This window comes from Vulpes vulpes, chromosome 14 (assembly GCF_048418805.1).
Source record: "Vulpes vulpes isolate BD-2025 chromosome 14, VulVul3, whole genome shotgun sequence".
Taxonomy (NCBI): Eukaryota; Metazoa; Chordata; class Mammalia; order Carnivora; family Canidae; genus Vulpes; species Vulpes vulpes.
Window position 1 is genome coordinate 28562325 of NC_132793.1, and position 16209 is coordinate 28578533.

Consider the following 16209-nt stretch of genomic DNA (forward strand, 5'->3'; position numbering starts at 1 on the left):
CAGCCCCCCTTGGCGGTCCCGCTCCTCCCTGCTTCCCTGCGCCTCTTTTCCAGGCGGTACTGAAGTCCTTCCTACACACACGCTATTTTTGTACCATCACTCTCTCCTTCCTCTCCCCTTCCCCCTACATTCACTTACTTCCTGCTTTTCCTTCACCTCGGCCCAGCTCTCAAAGAACCGGGCCCCCGGAGCGCGCGCCTGCCCCGAGGGGCGTCGGGCTTTGGGGCCCAGGGGCAGGGGCGGTCGGGAGCGGCCGAAGGCGGACACCCCCGCGGCGGCCCCGCGCCCCTCACTCCCGCGCCGCCTCCAGCCGCTCCCGCCGCGCGGCCGGCCCGGGGGCGAGGGGCAGGTCGGCCGCAACTTCCCCGGCCCACCTTAAGAGGACGATGTAGCCGGCTCGCGGCGCTGACCTTAGGAAAACAAGTTTGCGCAAAGTGGAGCGCGGCCCGGCCTCCGGGCAGCCCCGGCGGCGTCCCCCCGGCGGCCCGGCCCCCGCGGCGGCGCAGGTCCGGGCGGGACGGGGCGCCGCGACCGGGGCGGGGGCGGGGGCGGGGGCCGGGGCCGGGGCCGGGACAGCGCGGGGAGCGGCGCGGGCGCCCGGACTGGCACCGCGATGCGGCCGGCGGCCCGTCCGGTCCCGGGCGCTCGCGGGGCGGCGGGCGGCGGGGATCGCGGCCCGGCGGGAGGGCTGGGGCCGACGCAGCCCCCGCCCCCCCTCCCCTCCCCTCCCTCCCCGGGCGCGCGGCCGGCGGGGACACGGGGCCGACGCGCCCGAGCCCCGCAGCCTCCCCGGGCTGGCGGGAAGGAGGGAGGCGGGGAGGGCGGGCGCGCGGGAGGGGGCCGGGCTGCCGGGAGGGCGGGGGCAGCGGCCGGGACTGCGGGCCGGGAGCGAGCCCTGCCGAGCCGCCGGCGCCGCGAGGAGCCCGGGAGGGGCAGGTGGGCCGCGGCGGGGGCGGGGGCGGGGGCGGGGGCGGGGGCGGCGCGCGGGGCTCGGGGGCTCGGCGGGCTCGGGGGGCTCGGCGGCTCCCCTCGGCTCCCCTCGCCCCTGCGCGGTCCTCCTCTCTCCCGCGCTGGGGCCGCGATCCGCGCCCGCCTCGCGCGCTGCTCTCCCTCCCTCCCTCTCCCTCCCTCTCCCTCCCTCTCCCTCCCTCCCTCTCTCCCTCTCTCTCTCCCCCTCTCCCCACTTCCCCTCTCCCCCTCTCTCGCCTCTCCGCGCCTCTGGCTCTCCGCCTGGCTCCCTCGGGTCTGTTGCTCTCTCCCGCCGCCTCTCCCTGGCCGTCCCCGGCTGTATTTCTCGCGCGCTCGGGGTCTCTCCCCCTCTCCGCCCCGGTCTCCCGGGGTTGGGGGTTCCTCGGAAAATCGCGGCGGTGACGGCGGCCCCTAAGCCGCTCCAGGCGCCCGTTGTGGGGGGGAAGCCCGGCCGGGGGAGGTGGGGGGAGAGGAGGGGGAGCCTTAGTCATTTCCCCGCTCCAGCCTGCGCCCGCCCGAGCGCGCACTCACCGCCGCTCTCCCTCCTCGCTCCGCAGCCGCGGCCCATGGAGCCCGCCGGCCCGGCCCCCGGCCGCCTCGGGCCGCTGCTCTGCCTCCTGTTCGCCGCGTCCTGCGCCTGGACAGGTAAGCACCCCTGCCGCCCGCCGTTGCCGTTGCCAGACTGGGGGCCCAGGCCTGCCGGAGCGCCACTGGGAGCCCCTGGGCTAATGTCCAGCGGTAGTAAGGGGAGACGTGTCTGTAACCGAGATGACAGAGGCAGAAACTGAGGCCCAGAGACGGCCAGCCACTTGCCCAAGGTCACACAGCCATGGGTAGGACCCACTCTCCGTGGACTCTGATCGCGGGGGCATTGTGCTGGGCACTGGGACATACCCAGATGAATTGGTCCACCCAGCCCCTGCCCAGTCTGACGGGGGAGGCAGGCTGTCAGCGGCTTTAGGAGCCAGGTGCTCCTGGCTTCTCCAGAAGCTCTTTCCCTGGACTTAATGCTCTTGACGAGTTCGACTTCGGGGTCTGAGAGAAGGGGGTGGAGGCAAAGGTCCCCCAGGTACTACCTGGAAGGGAACAGAAGCAGCCTATTGCAATGAGGGAAGAGTGAGCTCTCCCTCTGGTGTGCAGAGTAACATAGTGTTGGTGTGTGTATGAGAGACGGAGAGGAAGGGAGGCCGCAGTAACTCGGGGTGAGCTGCTGTGATCAACAGATCCCGATGCGAAAGCGCTGGTGGATTGTCCCTGTGCTTGCCAAAGCCTCTTGCTGGATGGTCTGCTCCTGGCTGTTCTCTAGGCTCCCCCACTTCCTCCTGCCATCCCCCCCGGCTTCCAGGCAGCTCCCTGCAGTTCAGGTGCTCCATGGGGCTGTTACCTGTGGCTCTGAGCATGTCTTTTTGTTGGCTTACATCAAACACCTGGCTGTCTCCAGCAGGCGGGCTCTGAAGGCTACCGTGTGTGTGTTCGCCAAGGGGTGAGGTCACCATTCAGGAGTCCTGCATCTTAAAGGGGTTTTGCAAAACCATGGGTCTCCTGGGAGGGCACAGGCGGCAGAGTAATGGCTTTAAAGGAGTTAGGGTGGGGAGACGAATGGGGATCATGTTTTTTGGCTACTTGAAGCTGTGTGGTAGGCAGAGGGGTCTGCATCACCATCCTTGAGGAGGGAGGTAAAGATGAGCTCAGTACCCACCTCCCGTCCACCCCCCCCCCCCTCGTGCCTTTTGCTTTTGCCTAGAGACTGGTAACCATCTGATAGCAGTGAGGAAGGGAGAACTGGCAAAGAGTGGGTGGAGGGAGAAGTGGGGGTGGACAGCAGCTTCTCTCTGCCCTGCAGTCTCCCCAGAACCCCAGGAATCCACGTAGGCATCCCCCCCCACCCTACCCCACCCCACCCTACCCCACTCCACCCTGGGTCTTCCCGCGGCATGTTCCATGTTCTTTGGGTCCTGGCTGGGAGGAAGGAAGCACTGATACATTTCATGTCTGCCTGGTGAGTGGCATCTCCGATCTGCTCCTTCCTGCCCGAGCCAGCCATTTACACCCTGCAAAAGTCCCAGTTCCTGCCCCCACGTCCTGCCTGGCCTGGCCGGGAAATGCACAAGTGTCTCTCGCAAGTACTTAATTTTCCTGAAACAGGGAACTGGGCCCACATTAATTTCTAAATGTCTATTCTAGACCCTTCTCCAACCAGGACCCTGTGGTTCAGTTTCTGGCAAATGACCGGTGACACTGATTAACAAGTGTTCGGATGGGCAGCCTGCCTTTCCCGGGGCGCTGGCTGGGAACGCCAACACCCTTCTTGTGAGCAAATCACCCCTTTTTGCCTATAAAAACAATCTATAAAATGGTAAAGATTAGGCCGTAAAACTTCCGTTCCAATCCATTCAGCATCAATAGCCTGAAAAAGTGGGAGCAGCAGAGGGGCCTAGATTAACTTTGAGATAAATAAATCTTAGGAGGTAAGAATAAATTTTTTGGCAGAAGGTGCTGGGGCAGGGGTGGGGTGTTGCCATCATAGAGGAGCCTGCCAGCATCCTTCGCTCTGTGTCCTCTGGGCTGCTGGTCACACTCTGGGCCCTGGCATGGGATTCACCTGGGCTGACGGCAAGATGGGGCTTCGGGCCCCTCCCTCGGCTGCTCCCAGCATGGAGTTTATGACAAAGCAGAAGAGAGGCAGGAGAGGAGGGCAGGAAGGTAGAAGGAGGCAGTTGTCCAATTTTCCAAGAAAATAGATTTGTTCAAGTGAGAAACTCAAATGTCAGGCTTAGGAAGGCGGCGTTAGGTTGAATGACTACTAGTGTGTCGGGCAGAACTGTCAGCCCGGGAGGTGTCACATGATTACTGGGACTCCACATGATCACTGTTTGCAGGGGGCTGGTCATGTGAATTATCTGGGTTGGGGAAGGCAGGAGAAGAAGTTTCTAAAGATTGCTTATAGCACAAATGCTGCCAAAGGGAAATTCTAAAATGATGCCAGTGAAGTCACCAACCTGTGTTCTTGGAGCCAACGTGAGGCCTGTTTCCTAAAACAACCCCGCTGAGGGAGATTTGGAGCCTGGGAGCTGGGCTTGGGGCTTGGGGACACCCGGGTAGCCCGGCTCTGCAGCAGCCCACAGCACCTGGCGTAGAACATGTGGGCTCCTTGGGTGGCCCCACCGAGGTCATGGTCCTCTGGGTCCCCTACTGGGTGGACCTTGGTGAGCTCCCACTGGCTCCTCACTCTGGCCTGGAGGAGGCCAGGCCACGTTGGGGTTCAGGTGTTGGGGGACAGCTGGGCTCTCCAGTGACCTTCTGACCCTTTGGTAGAGGGGGGGACATACTGGTGGCTCCTGTGTACTTTCCTAAATGGTGAAGTTAATCTCACTTCCTCTTTCTTAAGAAGACATAGGGGGTGGGGGGCGCTTGGGCCCCAATGGGCTCAGGCTGTTGGAAGTTTCCTTAAAGCCATGGTGTTCTCCAGGTACTTTCTGGCCATTAATTATTCCTTTACCAATTCCCTGGAGACGCACGGTGTGATTCATTGCTCTATTTGTAGTCATTCAGCATGTACAAAGTCCTGATGTGAACCACATGTTGAGAGAGAAGGGAGGAGAACCCACGTCTCTGAAAGTTAACTGTACCCCAGACTGTGCCGAGTGCCTGTCTGTGTCATCTCCTTAAGCAGCAAGGCAAAGCACGAGTTGGCTGTTACCCCCATTTTGCAGATGAGGAAAATTGAGTCCCAGACTGGAGAAGTAACTTGCCTAAGGAGTATGTGGCAGGGCGCCGGGATTCTGAATCCAGTCCTTCTGGCTGGGTAGCCTCTGAGGGAAGAACTTTACTGACTGAATCAGGGTGACTTTAGTCCAGGCTGGAGGGAGCGGGAGGAGCCCCCTCCAGGCCTAGATGGAGGTGCGTGAGGAGTTCCTCTGGGGCAGAAGTCCTTCCCTGAGTCACGGTCGTCTCTCAGAAGGCACACAGAGGATGGAACAGTTCACAGGAGCGATGTGGCTTCCACCAGAGCCCCCCATCTGGGCTGCCGAGCTCTGGAGCCCCCAGAGCTGGAATATTCCTCCTTACATCTTCCCGATGCCCTTTGCGACAGATGGAGAGGGGGTGTGTGAGAGGAAGGGAGTCTAAAACTGTTGTACGGAGCCCACACACACTCGCTCGCTGCTTCCAATGGCTCCGTGCGACAGGTTATTTTCTTATTTGTAGAGTCTTGGACTGATGGAAGGTTCCCCCCCCCCCCTTTTAAATGTGCTCAGATTTCTGGCCTGTCAACACAATGCAGATCATGTCACTCCCTGGCTCAAAACTGTTGAGTGGGTCCCAGTTTTCTCCAAAAACACTTGAAAAGAAAAGTGCAGCAGTGTGCCGGGCCTCCTCCCTGACAGGCCTTGGTTCTCAGCCACATGTTTTCCAAAAAGCTGACCTGAGATGCTGCAAGACAGCCGGGCCTCCTCCCCGCGGACCACGGCTTTCCTGGCCGCTCGCGCCCATTGGCACCTGAGGCCTGAGGAACCCAGAGTTGTAGGATCCCAACGTGGACCCTGTTTACTCCAAGCATTCCCCAAACATATGAACACGAGGCGTTTGGCTTGTGGAATGCTCATTAGTACGCGGCCTAACCCAGTTTGGTAAACACTTTGGTACAAATCCGGGCCCTCAGCTACACTCTCTCCTCTCCATGCCTTCGCTTACGCTATTCCTGCCATCAGAGCTGCCCTTCCATGTACTTCCTTATCTTCCTATGCCCAAACCTATCCTCCTTCAGTTTGTACTGCCTCATGATCCATGGGAGCTCTTCCTTCTCTGAGCCCTCCCCTCCCCCACCCCCAGGATTTTTATCCGACCCTGATTGAGGCTACTTGTTGCACTCTCCTCTCTTTTTTTTAAAAAAGATTTATTTATTTATTTATTTATTTATTTATTTATTTATTTATTTATTCATGAGAGACACAGAGAGAGGCAGAGACACAGGCAGAGGGAGAAGCAGGCTTCTCTTGAGGAGCCTGATGCGGTACTTGATCCCAGGACCCCAGATCACACCCTGAGCCAAAGACAAATGTTCAACCACTAAGCCACCCAGGTTTCCCTGCTCTCTTCTTGTTTTATCACCATGTACATACATGATCAGCCCCTGGCGGCCAGGGGGTTCTGGATATGGAGCAAGCAGAGCCTAGTGCTAAGTCCCAGGCTCGAACCTGGAGCCCTGGGTGTGAATCCCTGCTCTACCATGTATTGGGCAATCTACTGCACTCTGTGTCTCGGTTCCCTCATCTGTGACATAGAGATGACATTAGCAACTCTTGTTTCAAGGGTGAGGTCCTTGTACACGCACGTGTAATGCTTGAACCTGTGCCTGGCATATAGTAAGCACTCGGCACGTGCCAGCCAGCCTTGTGGCCACTGTTGTGTTCTGTTCAGATTTCCTCCTCTGCAAAAGTGGGGCTGACTTTTGTCAAGTACCTCGCATAGCTTCTTGCACATAGCGGGCACAACATAACAAAAGCTGTCACGGGAGTGAGTGCAGCTCAGTTTGGGGTTTTTCCCTGTAGCTTTGGGGCCATAGGGGGAGGGACAACTTGAGCAGAACCCCAGGCTGATGGGATTTAATTGTCCTTTCCCGGGACTGAGGCTATGGGCGCAGGCTGCCTCTAGGTGTCTCTGTCCGGATCCACAGGTTTGGAATCGTGTGTTCCCAGTCCCAGAAAACCAGAGGAAGCCTGGGAGAGCTGTTGGTGCTCTCACTGAGAAGCTTGCTGTGCCCCATTGTGGGAGACAGCACGGGACTGGTGGGCTCGCACAGCAGATCCACTGCAAGGCCCAGGTAGAACACCGAGCGCCCTCTCTTCCGGCCAAGGCTTTTTGAAACTGGGCTGTGCTGGAAGTTTCCATCATTAAAGCCAGAAATCTGACAGGATCCTGAAATCCATGGAAAAATACTAAAGTAATAATAATGGAAACCATTGTTTCCAGCCACTTGCTGGACTCAGCATTTGGCCCATGTGATCCCGGTGGTGCTCACAGTTAGCCTGGGTGCTGTGCACGGTTATCAGTTCCATTTGACCAAAGAGGAGACTGGGCTTAGAGAGGTGGAGTAACTTACCCAAGGTCACACAGTAAGTGTGATCTGATAAACCAGATCAGCCCGACTGTAGAGCCCAGGCTGCTAAGTAGACATCTCTTAGCCTTGTTTGACAGGTAGGGGAACTGAGGCCCCAGGGTGCTGATATCCCGCTCTCTTGGCACTTCTCTCATATTTCTATCAATCACTGAATCGTCCCAGGAGGCGGAGGTGGCGGATGTTCCCAAGATGGGTTTCCGTCCCATGCTGGAGAAGGAAGACTCTATTTTCACAGCTGAAACTGCTTTCCTGTTCACTTGGGTGTTGCTGGGGCAGGTCTTCTGATGGAGCCCTCCGCAAGATGGCTTTCCCCTGCCAGGTGTCTGGCCAGACCCCTGGCCAGGCCCTCCATCCAGAGGGATGTGGAAGAGCCGAGGTGGAAGTCAGACATGATACGAATCGGCTCTTTGTGTCTATAGGATTTCCTGGCACATCCATTTGGGGGCGCAGGGTGTGAGATGGCCGCAGATTGGAGCCAGGAGCCAAGGGGATCAGGAGGGAGATGGGGAGCCAGGAGAGCCATGAGCCTCAGCCTGGAGAGCCGGCTGGAGCGCTGAGGGCCGCTGCCAGACCCGTCCCCATTGCCACCATTCTTTAAAGCCGACAGTGTCCCCCAGAAATGGAAGCCCACGGTGGAAAGAAATAGGGCATTTGGTGCTAGGGGTGAGCTGAGCCTCGAATCCATGCTGTCCTTCCCTTCCTTACCTTTTCGTTTTGGAAAATTTAAAACCTAGACAAAAATGAGAAGGAATGGTGGGAGGACCCCTGGCTTCAACTGATCTATCATTCTTACTGTGCCTGCTCACTTTACTGGGGGTGGAGGGGTTGAGGGACATTTTAGAAAACAAATGCTAGACATCAGGTGTCACTTCAGCCGTTCCCACATCTCTTGATGTGCCCTGTCGTCTGATGCTCACTGTGTGCCACAAAGTGTGGAGTTCTTGACTCACATTTCACAGATAAGGAAACCGAGGCTCCTGAAAGCCAAGTCGGGCTCCTCCCATGGCCATGTAGCCAGTGAGATTTAAAGCCAGATCCCAGGCTCAGCTTACTCTTAACTCCTTTACTATTCTCGTTATGATCATTTGAATTATAAATATTCATTTAACAAATATTTTTGAGCATCTACTATGTGTCAGGTGGCTCTAGTTGCTGGGGATACAAGCATGGGTAGACAAAAACACCTCTTCTCATGGAGCTGACGTTCTAGCGAAGAAGCAAAACAGACCCAAGTAAATATTGCATCAGGTGGAAACAGGTGCTATAAAGAAGGTAAAACAGGACAAAGGAATAGAAGGCGAGTGGGGACAGAGGGAGAGCCTTTCTGAGGAGCGGAGGCCTGAATAACACTAAAGGAGCAGCCATGGGAATATCAGAAGAGCAAGCCACACAGGAGTGGCAAGTGCAAAGGCCCTGAGGCTGGAATAAGTTCCAGGAATAGCAAGGAGTCAGTGAGGCTGGAGTGAAGGGAGATAGACAGTGTGACAGTTGGGAGAGGTCAGGGCCAGACAAAATAGGGTCTGGTTCACTGAGCACCGTGACATTGACCATGTCAGGCCATGTATAGAATCAGTATGCTATGTATCACCTTATTAAATTGTCACCACAGTTCTGTGAGACGGGAACTATTATTATACCTCTTGGACAGATGAAGAAATTGAGACCCAGAGAGGTGCAGTGACTTGCCCAAGATCACACAGCCTATTAGTACAGAGCTAGGATTCGAGCCTAGGCCCTAAGTGCTTCAGCATCCTCATCACCGCTTTCCTGCTTCCGTTCTTGCCTCCTCCCGTCTCATCACCCAGAGCAGGTGGGTGAATCAAATCCTCTTTGTTCCTGCTCCCAAGTTCCTGGTTCCCACTGCACTTAGAATAATACCAAAATTCTTACCATGATTCATGGGACTTGGTATTTTCTGGACCACATCTGTCTATTTGACCTCATCTCATACCACACTCTCCTTTGTCTGGGGGCTTTGGCCACAGCAGCCTTCATTCTAGTTGTCTTACACACCAGCTTCTTTCCTGCCTCAGGGCCTTTGCACATGCTCTTCTCTCCTATACCTTCCTTGGCTCTTGCTTCCTTCAGGTTTCAACAGTGGTCTCGCCTGGTCAGAGATGCCTTTCCCAGCCACCCCATTCTGAAAGCGGCTTCTCCTTGTTATTCTGTCATGACAACAAATTTGTTTCTGAGCACTCCCAGCCATTTCTATATTTGTGTCATTCTTTCAGCCTTGTGTCCCCTGCTAAAATGTAAGCTACATGAGAATAAGTGTCTTATTTGCTGCTGGGCCTCTTGAGGCCTTTGCACAGGGGCTGGTCTCCCAACTGTCACACAGCAGTAGGCAGGTTAATACATACAGCTGAATGAAGGAACAGGTGGGTGCTACGATCCCCATTTTCAGGAGAGAGCTCAGAGCCTTCGGGGCACACAGGCAGCAACCCTAGTCTGAAAGCAGAGTCGTGCCCTGACGACTACACAGTCTCACTTCTGTGGCTGGGCCATGCCCACTGCACAAATCCCCACTCATCTTGCTGTCATAGGATCCTCAAAGCACCAAGAAGCACACAAATATCAGAGTCAGCCCGGGTGGAGGGAGGTAGCCAAGAGACCCCACATTTGTACCTAAAATTCTGGCTACACAAAACTGCTTGCCCTGGTATAGGCACTGTGATGAATGAGCTGGCAACCCGTGAAACGTGATGCCATTAGTGCTCCAGTCTCTCAGCAGGGTTTGGTGTGGAGGGCCCAGCCTGAGGTCAGTTGCTCCCAAAGAGCCATTCATTGTGTGAGGCCATCCAGTTCAGCAGGTGAAGATACAGGTGGAGTCAGATTGCTCGGCAGCCCCACGACCTTGGCCAAGGGACTGTACCTCCCTGAGCTTCAGTCTTGTCCTCTGTGAAATGGGAGCAGTAACGGCCCTGCCTTGCTGGGTCCCCGTGGAGGTTTGGCGAGGCCGGTCGTGCTCCTGGTAATGGTGATGTGTGATGCTTTCCCATCATGGTTACTATCGCTGTTCTTATTGCATGGTCATCTTTTCCTGGTTTGGGGCTGGAGAGAACAGGTGGGACCTCCACTCCATCATTCACTGGCGGGAAGACCTGAAACCCACACGCTGCCCATCTCAGCCTCAATTTCTCCTTCTGTGATGCGGAGGCACCCTTGGTTGCCCCCCTGTGAGCTCCTGCCATCTCTGATGCTCCAACCCAGATGCCTGTCTCACTCACCCTTTGTCTTTATGAGACCCCAGGCCCCCTCTCTAGCAGGGGAGGCAGTGGAGTGGGTGCTTGCTCTGGGGCCCATTGCTGAGTTCGAATCTGACATGTGCCACTTACTCTGTAAGCATGTGCTCTGGAGCAAGTGCCTTTCCTTGTTTTGAGGCTCAGTTTCTCCATCTGCAAAATGGAACCTGGAACCACTGTTTCCTCTCACACGGGGAACTGTTGAGGGTTAAGGGAATTAAGAGCTGTGGAAAGTGCTTTGTGAGCTGCAAGGAGCGCTATAAAAGGCATCAGTGGATAGTGTCAGCTTGGGGAAAAAGCTCATCCAGAGACTGTCTGCTGTCGGCAGCAGAGTGTGCTGAAGCCTTGGCAAATGTCATTTAATAAATGCGTGTCGCTTTTAAGGGGGCCTTTATCTCGGCTGGGAAAATGTGTGCGATCCTTGGCAGCGTGAGAATCCAGAAGCCTGAGCTGGAGGGGACTCCATCATCACAGGGAGAAACGATCGCGCACCAGCTCTGGGAGCAGATTTCTCATCTAGTCCTGCCTCTGCCCCTTCTCTGCCTCTCAGGGTTACAGCTGCCTCACCTGGATGGGGGTTGGTGACAACAGCACTCCTCTCTCTGGGCTGCTTAGGACAGTTACGTGGGGGCTCCCTGTTATGTGACCTCACGCATATGTGGTACCCATGGGAGCATAGCTGGGCAGCACGGGGGCCTGTCCTAGAGGAACCATGTGGCATGTGGTAGGGAGGATGCATGCATTCTCAGCCTTTCCAGGCCCCACCTTTGGGCCTCAGTTTCTCCATCTGCAAAATGGGAAGGTGAGAAGAAGGTCCTTAAGTCACTGAGGCACCAAGCACAGTGGATGGGGTAGCTGTGTCCCCTGTATGTTCTCCCTGCCTGAGAGGTCCTCCTGGGCCTGGTAGATACAAAGGACACATATTGAGAGTTCTTTCCCTGCTGCTTGGCAGAGAAGGCCACACTGAAGGCATTGCTTCATCACCTCCAGGTCCCTTCACCACCAAGCAAACACTCACAAGGGTCTTTGGCCCTCCCCGCCTCCAGGCCTCCTAGCCAGCAGATGCAGCAGTGAGCAATCTCATGCCTGTGTTGGGGCAGAGCAGGTTCTGCATTGGAGAGAATCCTTAGCTTCTCAGTCTTAAAACCATGATCATCCATCCTCTCCTTTGTCCTTAAATGTCTGCAGCATAGTAACAGCTGCCCGGCATTACATGCTTCCTCTCTACCAGGCACAGTACTAGGCTCTTCACATGCATCAGCCTGTTTCATTCTAGCATGATCCTAGGGTTATTATCATCCCCATTCTACAGATGGGAAACCACAAGTCCAGAGGGGTCAAGACCTTTCCTGGGGTCTCAGAAGTGGCCGAGTTAGAATCTAAATCTGAACATACATTCAGCAAATACCAGGTATTGACATAAACCTGGAGCATATTACAGGGAACAAAACTAAGTGTCTGCTCTCAAAGGGCTCATAAGTAAGTCTAGGGTAGGGAGGTGGTGCTAATGAAATCGGCAAATACCTAGTATTTATACCATATTATTTTGGTAATATGTTGGGTGGTGGGTGATACGTAGGAAAATAAAACAGAGCAAGGCATACAAAAGGGATAGTGTTTTATACAGAGTGGCTGGGATCCCTGGGTGGTGCAGCGGTTTGATGCCTGCCTTTGGCCCAGGGCACGATCCTGGGGGCCCGGGATCGAGTCCCGTGCCGGGCTCCTGGTGCATGGAGCCTACTTCTCCCTCTGCCTGTGTCTCTGCCTCTCTCTCTCTCTCTCTCTCTCTCTCTCTCTCTGTGTGACTATCATAAATAATAAATAAAAGAAAAAAATTTATACAGAGTGGCTAGGGGCGGCCTTTCAGGTGGACCTGAAATAGGTAAAGGAGCCAGAGTGTAGGTATCTAGGGGATGAGAGTACCAGGCAGAGGCAGCAGCAGGTGCAAAGGGCCTGAGGTGAATCCATTCAGCATCTCGCACAATTGAGAGCAAGCTACTGTAGGGCCCTGGCAGCCACCAGAAGGATTCTGAGTCTCACCTCTAGCGCAGTGAAGGCTGCAGGAGGGTTTTCAGCAAAGAAAGAGGTTATCTGGCTTAGATTTTAGAGGCTCCTCTAGCTACAAGGAGAGCGTGTATTGTAGAGAAAAGGAGGGGAAGGCACAAAAGGCCAATCTGGAATCTGAGACAAGGATCCAGGTCAGGGACAGAGGTGCGGTCAGGTGGCTAGAAGAGATCAGAGTCTGGCCAAATCCTAGCAGTGGAGCTGGCAAGATCTGCTCATAGATGGGTTGTGCGACGTGACGGGGCGGGAGACCATCCTCTGTCCAGTTCTTTGAGCCACTAACCTCCGACCCTGGGGAGAGAGCCATTGGTACCTCCTTGTTTACAGATTGCAGAGAGCGGAGGCTCAGAGAAGAGGGACTTTGCCAAGTACCCCCGCTGAGGATGAGACATACGGGTCTTCTGGCCCCAAAACCCTGATTCTAGACTGCTGGCCCTGCAGGGGTTCTCCTGCTGTGTGGAGGGGGTGCCAGGGTCTGCGCACTCCCTGCAAGGATATGGTACAGTGCCCAGTTCCCAGAATTGCCTGGAGTCGGGGTGGAGGAGAAAGTACCCTCATCTTATGGACAAGACCCTGTGCATCCCCCTTTGTGCTGGCTCCAATGCAGCTGGGGTTGTGCCTACTGCAGCACGACAGGTCTGTCTGCGGCACCAGACCACTGCTGGTGATAGCCTACTGTGCGGATGGCACCTGAAGCCCATCCCCAGCTAGCCCCATGCACCTGAAGCCCAGTTCCTGGCAAGCCCCATGCACCTGAAGCCTGGTCCCGCCTAGCCCCATGCACCTGAGGCCCATCCCCGGCTAGCCCCATGCACCTGAAGCCCATCCCCAGCTAGCCCCATGCACCTGAAGCCCACCCCCGGCTAGCCCCATGCACCTGAAGCCCATCCCCGGCTAGCCCCAAGCACCTGAAGCCCATCCCAGCAAGCCCTATGCACCTGAAGCCCATCCCCAGCTAGACCCATGCACCTGAAGCCCGGTTCCCGGCTAGCCCCATGCACCTGAAGCCCAGTCCCCGGCTAGCCCCATGCGCCTGAAGCCCATCCCCGCCTAGCGCCATGCACCTGAAGCCCGGTCCCCGGCTAGCCCCATGCACCTGAAGCCCAGTCCCTGGCTAGCCCCATGCACCTGAAGCCTGGTCCCCGGCTAGCCCCATGCACCTGAAGCCTGGTCCCTGGCAAGCCTCATGCACCTGAAGCCGGGTCCCCGGCTATCCCCATGCACCTGAAGCCCATCCCCACCTAGCCCCATGCACCTGAAGCCCAGTCCCCGGCTAGCCTCATGCACCTGAAGCACATCCTCGGCTAGCCCCATGCACCTGAAGCCCGGTCCCTGGCTAGCCCCATGCACCTGAAGCGCATCCCCGCCTAGCCCCATGCACCTGAAGCCCAGTCCCTGGCTAGCCCCAGGCACCTGAAGCCCAGTCCCGGGCTAGCCCCATCCTAGCTGGCTCAAGGCCGGCGAACATGTCCTAAGGACTCTGCCCTGGTCCCTGGATTGTGCAGAGCTCTTCCTCTCCTCTGCACCTTTGCTCCTATGGGTCCCCTTTCCTGGAATGCTTTCTCATCTCCCCAGCCTCTGTCAGCCTTCACCACCCCACTCAGGGGCCACCAACCTCCAGTAGGTCTCCCCACATCCCACCCCTTTCCCGAGACCCTATCCTAAGCCCCTCTTCATTCATTTATTTCTGTACAGGTGGTCATTGCCTATGTCCGGGACTCTGCCCCACAAGGGCCGGGACCCATTGCCCTCCGCTTTGTGTCTTGTAGCATCTAGGACTGGGCCTGGCATGGGAGTAGGGTTCAGGAGGACACAATGAGCCAGGCCACCTCCAGAGAAAGTCAGTGCCTTGCTGTGGCTGTCGGAGGCCTGGCAAACTTGCATCCAGCCCTGAGCCCCGCCTCTGGGAAACCGCAGGATCCATAAGCCATCCACCAGGCAGCCCTGCATGGATCAGTCCCAGGGACTGTCTGCTACCTGCCCTAGGCCATGGGTTCCAGACTTTGGGCCTGGCCTCTTCACCACATGAGCACGTAGTAAGCATAAGCAGGTGCCTGAGACCAGCTGCCATGCCAGGCCTTGCCCACCAGCAGCTGATGGCAAACCTGAGGGAAGTGGCTCTTCCCACCCCCCCACCACCCTTATGTGTGGAAACCCATGCATGTTGGACACCTTTGCAGCTGGGCACGTGGACACACAGATGTTATGCCAACAGTGGTCCCCACACACGCTGTTGTCCCTGCCCACAACACTCTGCCAGTGTACACACTCACATTCACACTCGTGTGTACACCACTCCCATCGCACTCAGGCTCCCCACACACAAACTCTCTCTACACATGCCTACACATGCACGTACACATCCCACTCCTATGCTCCCCTGCCGGCACACACATTCACAGGCAGCCCCGTGCTCATACCCCTCCCAGACATCTGCTCACACCCTTGGGCACGGACACACCCTCTCATGCCACCAACATGCTCACACATACCCAGGCCGCCCACGATTCAGATACTCTCCCGCACATAGCTCATACCCCCTTGTGCCACTGTTCACTGGGCACCATTCGTGCACACTCTTGAGCAGCCCTGTTGTACTCACCTGCACACATGCATCATCTCCTGCACATACTCACAGGTGCACACACCCCTTTTGCCCAGCACATGTGTGCACATATGTGCACACTCCTGCATCTGCATCTGCACACTCCTCCACACTCCTGCATTAAAAGCGCTCTCACCCACAACCCTAAATCATAACCCAGAAGGGGCCAAAGGCCGCCCCTGACAAGGTGTGTGTGGGGGATCATAAACCAGCAGCTACCCCCATGAGAACAGCCAGGAATGGTCGTGGACAGGGAAGGGGCCACTGAACTACTCCTGCTGTGGGAGCCAGGGGTTCTCTGCACCTGACCAGGGTCCTGAGCCAGAGCTCTGGCCATGGCCTCCAGGCCCCTGGGCACCTTGAGTTTGTGGCAATCTGACAGTGACCTCCAGCCTGTCTTACAACAAATACAGGGAGCCATCATCACCCACTGTGCTGACTTCTCCTGTTAGAAAACTTACTCCCAGGTTTTATTTCTCTAAACTTTTTTTCCAAAAGAAGTAAATATTCACTGAAAAAACAGATTTCAATATATTGTTTTTTCAGTGAATATTGTTTTTCAGTGATATTGTTTTTTCAAGTGAAAAAGACAATGGGCCAACCCTGGGCCTCGTTTCCCGGACATAATGTACCTCAGCATCATGGTGTTTGTCACTCTAGACCTTTGTCTCTAGATATTCCAGGGACGAGTCATATCTGCAGATGTTTCTTGAGCATCTAATCTGTGCCAGATACTGTGTCAGGAGCTGGGGAAAAACATTAGTGAACACACAGACAAGATTCCTGGAGGGCAGGCTCATTTCAACAGTGAACATGTATGTGACAGATGTATTACATGTATAGATTTTCCTTATTATAAAATAGGATAGTGTAAATATTTAATACTCCTCCAGTTTAGGAAGTCTGAAAAATCCCCAAAATAGAAGAAAAAAACCCTCAGTTTTAGATTCATGATCCAGAGAGTGTGGCGTTTTATGGCCTTGTATATAGTACCTTGCTGTTGTTTATTTAAAAAGAGTTTTATTTTATTTTACAAAGTCATAATCATACTGAAAGCACAGTTTTTCTTACTTTTTTATTGCACAAGTCATGCAAACAGAAAGCATAAACAGCAAAATCCCTTGTAAATCTACTGCAGAATTAACCACTACTAATCTTTAATATGTACTTCCTTTTAAACTTGGAAGCCTGAGATCACACTGAATGTGTCA

At 55.6% G+C, this 16209-nt stretch overlaps 1 protein-coding gene and 1 long non-coding RNA gene across 5 annotated transcripts in view; one reads left to right on the forward strand and one right to left on the reverse strand.

The window, feature by feature from the left end:
• The window catches only part of LOC112930116 (uncharacterized), a 93901-nt gene extending 92268 nt beyond the window's left edge, over positions 1 to 1633 (reverse strand). Inside the window, exon 1 of one of the 2 annotated variants that reach the window (XR_011996952.1) lies at positions 1501 to 1633. This is a non-coding gene — a long non-coding RNA (uncharacterized lncRNA). The remainder of the gene's footprint in view (positions 1 to 1500) is intronic. The other variant, XR_003237047.2, reaches the window with a different exon arrangement.
• Positions 989 to 16209, forward strand: part of LOC112930115 (tyrosine-protein phosphatase non-receptor type substrate 1-like) — a 41706-nt gene continuing 26485 nt past the window's right edge. For 2 of the 3 annotated variants that reach the window (XM_072736210.1, XM_072736213.1), the window contains exon 1: positions 1533 to 1614. In XM_072736210.1, the coding sequence (XP_072592311.1) occupies positions 1536 to 1614 (79 nt within the window). In that variant the 5' untranslated portion in view covers positions 1533 to 1535. Of the gene's footprint in view, positions 1244 to 1526; positions 1615 to 16209 lie in introns of those variants that run through there. The other variant, XM_072736212.1, reaches the window with a different exon arrangement.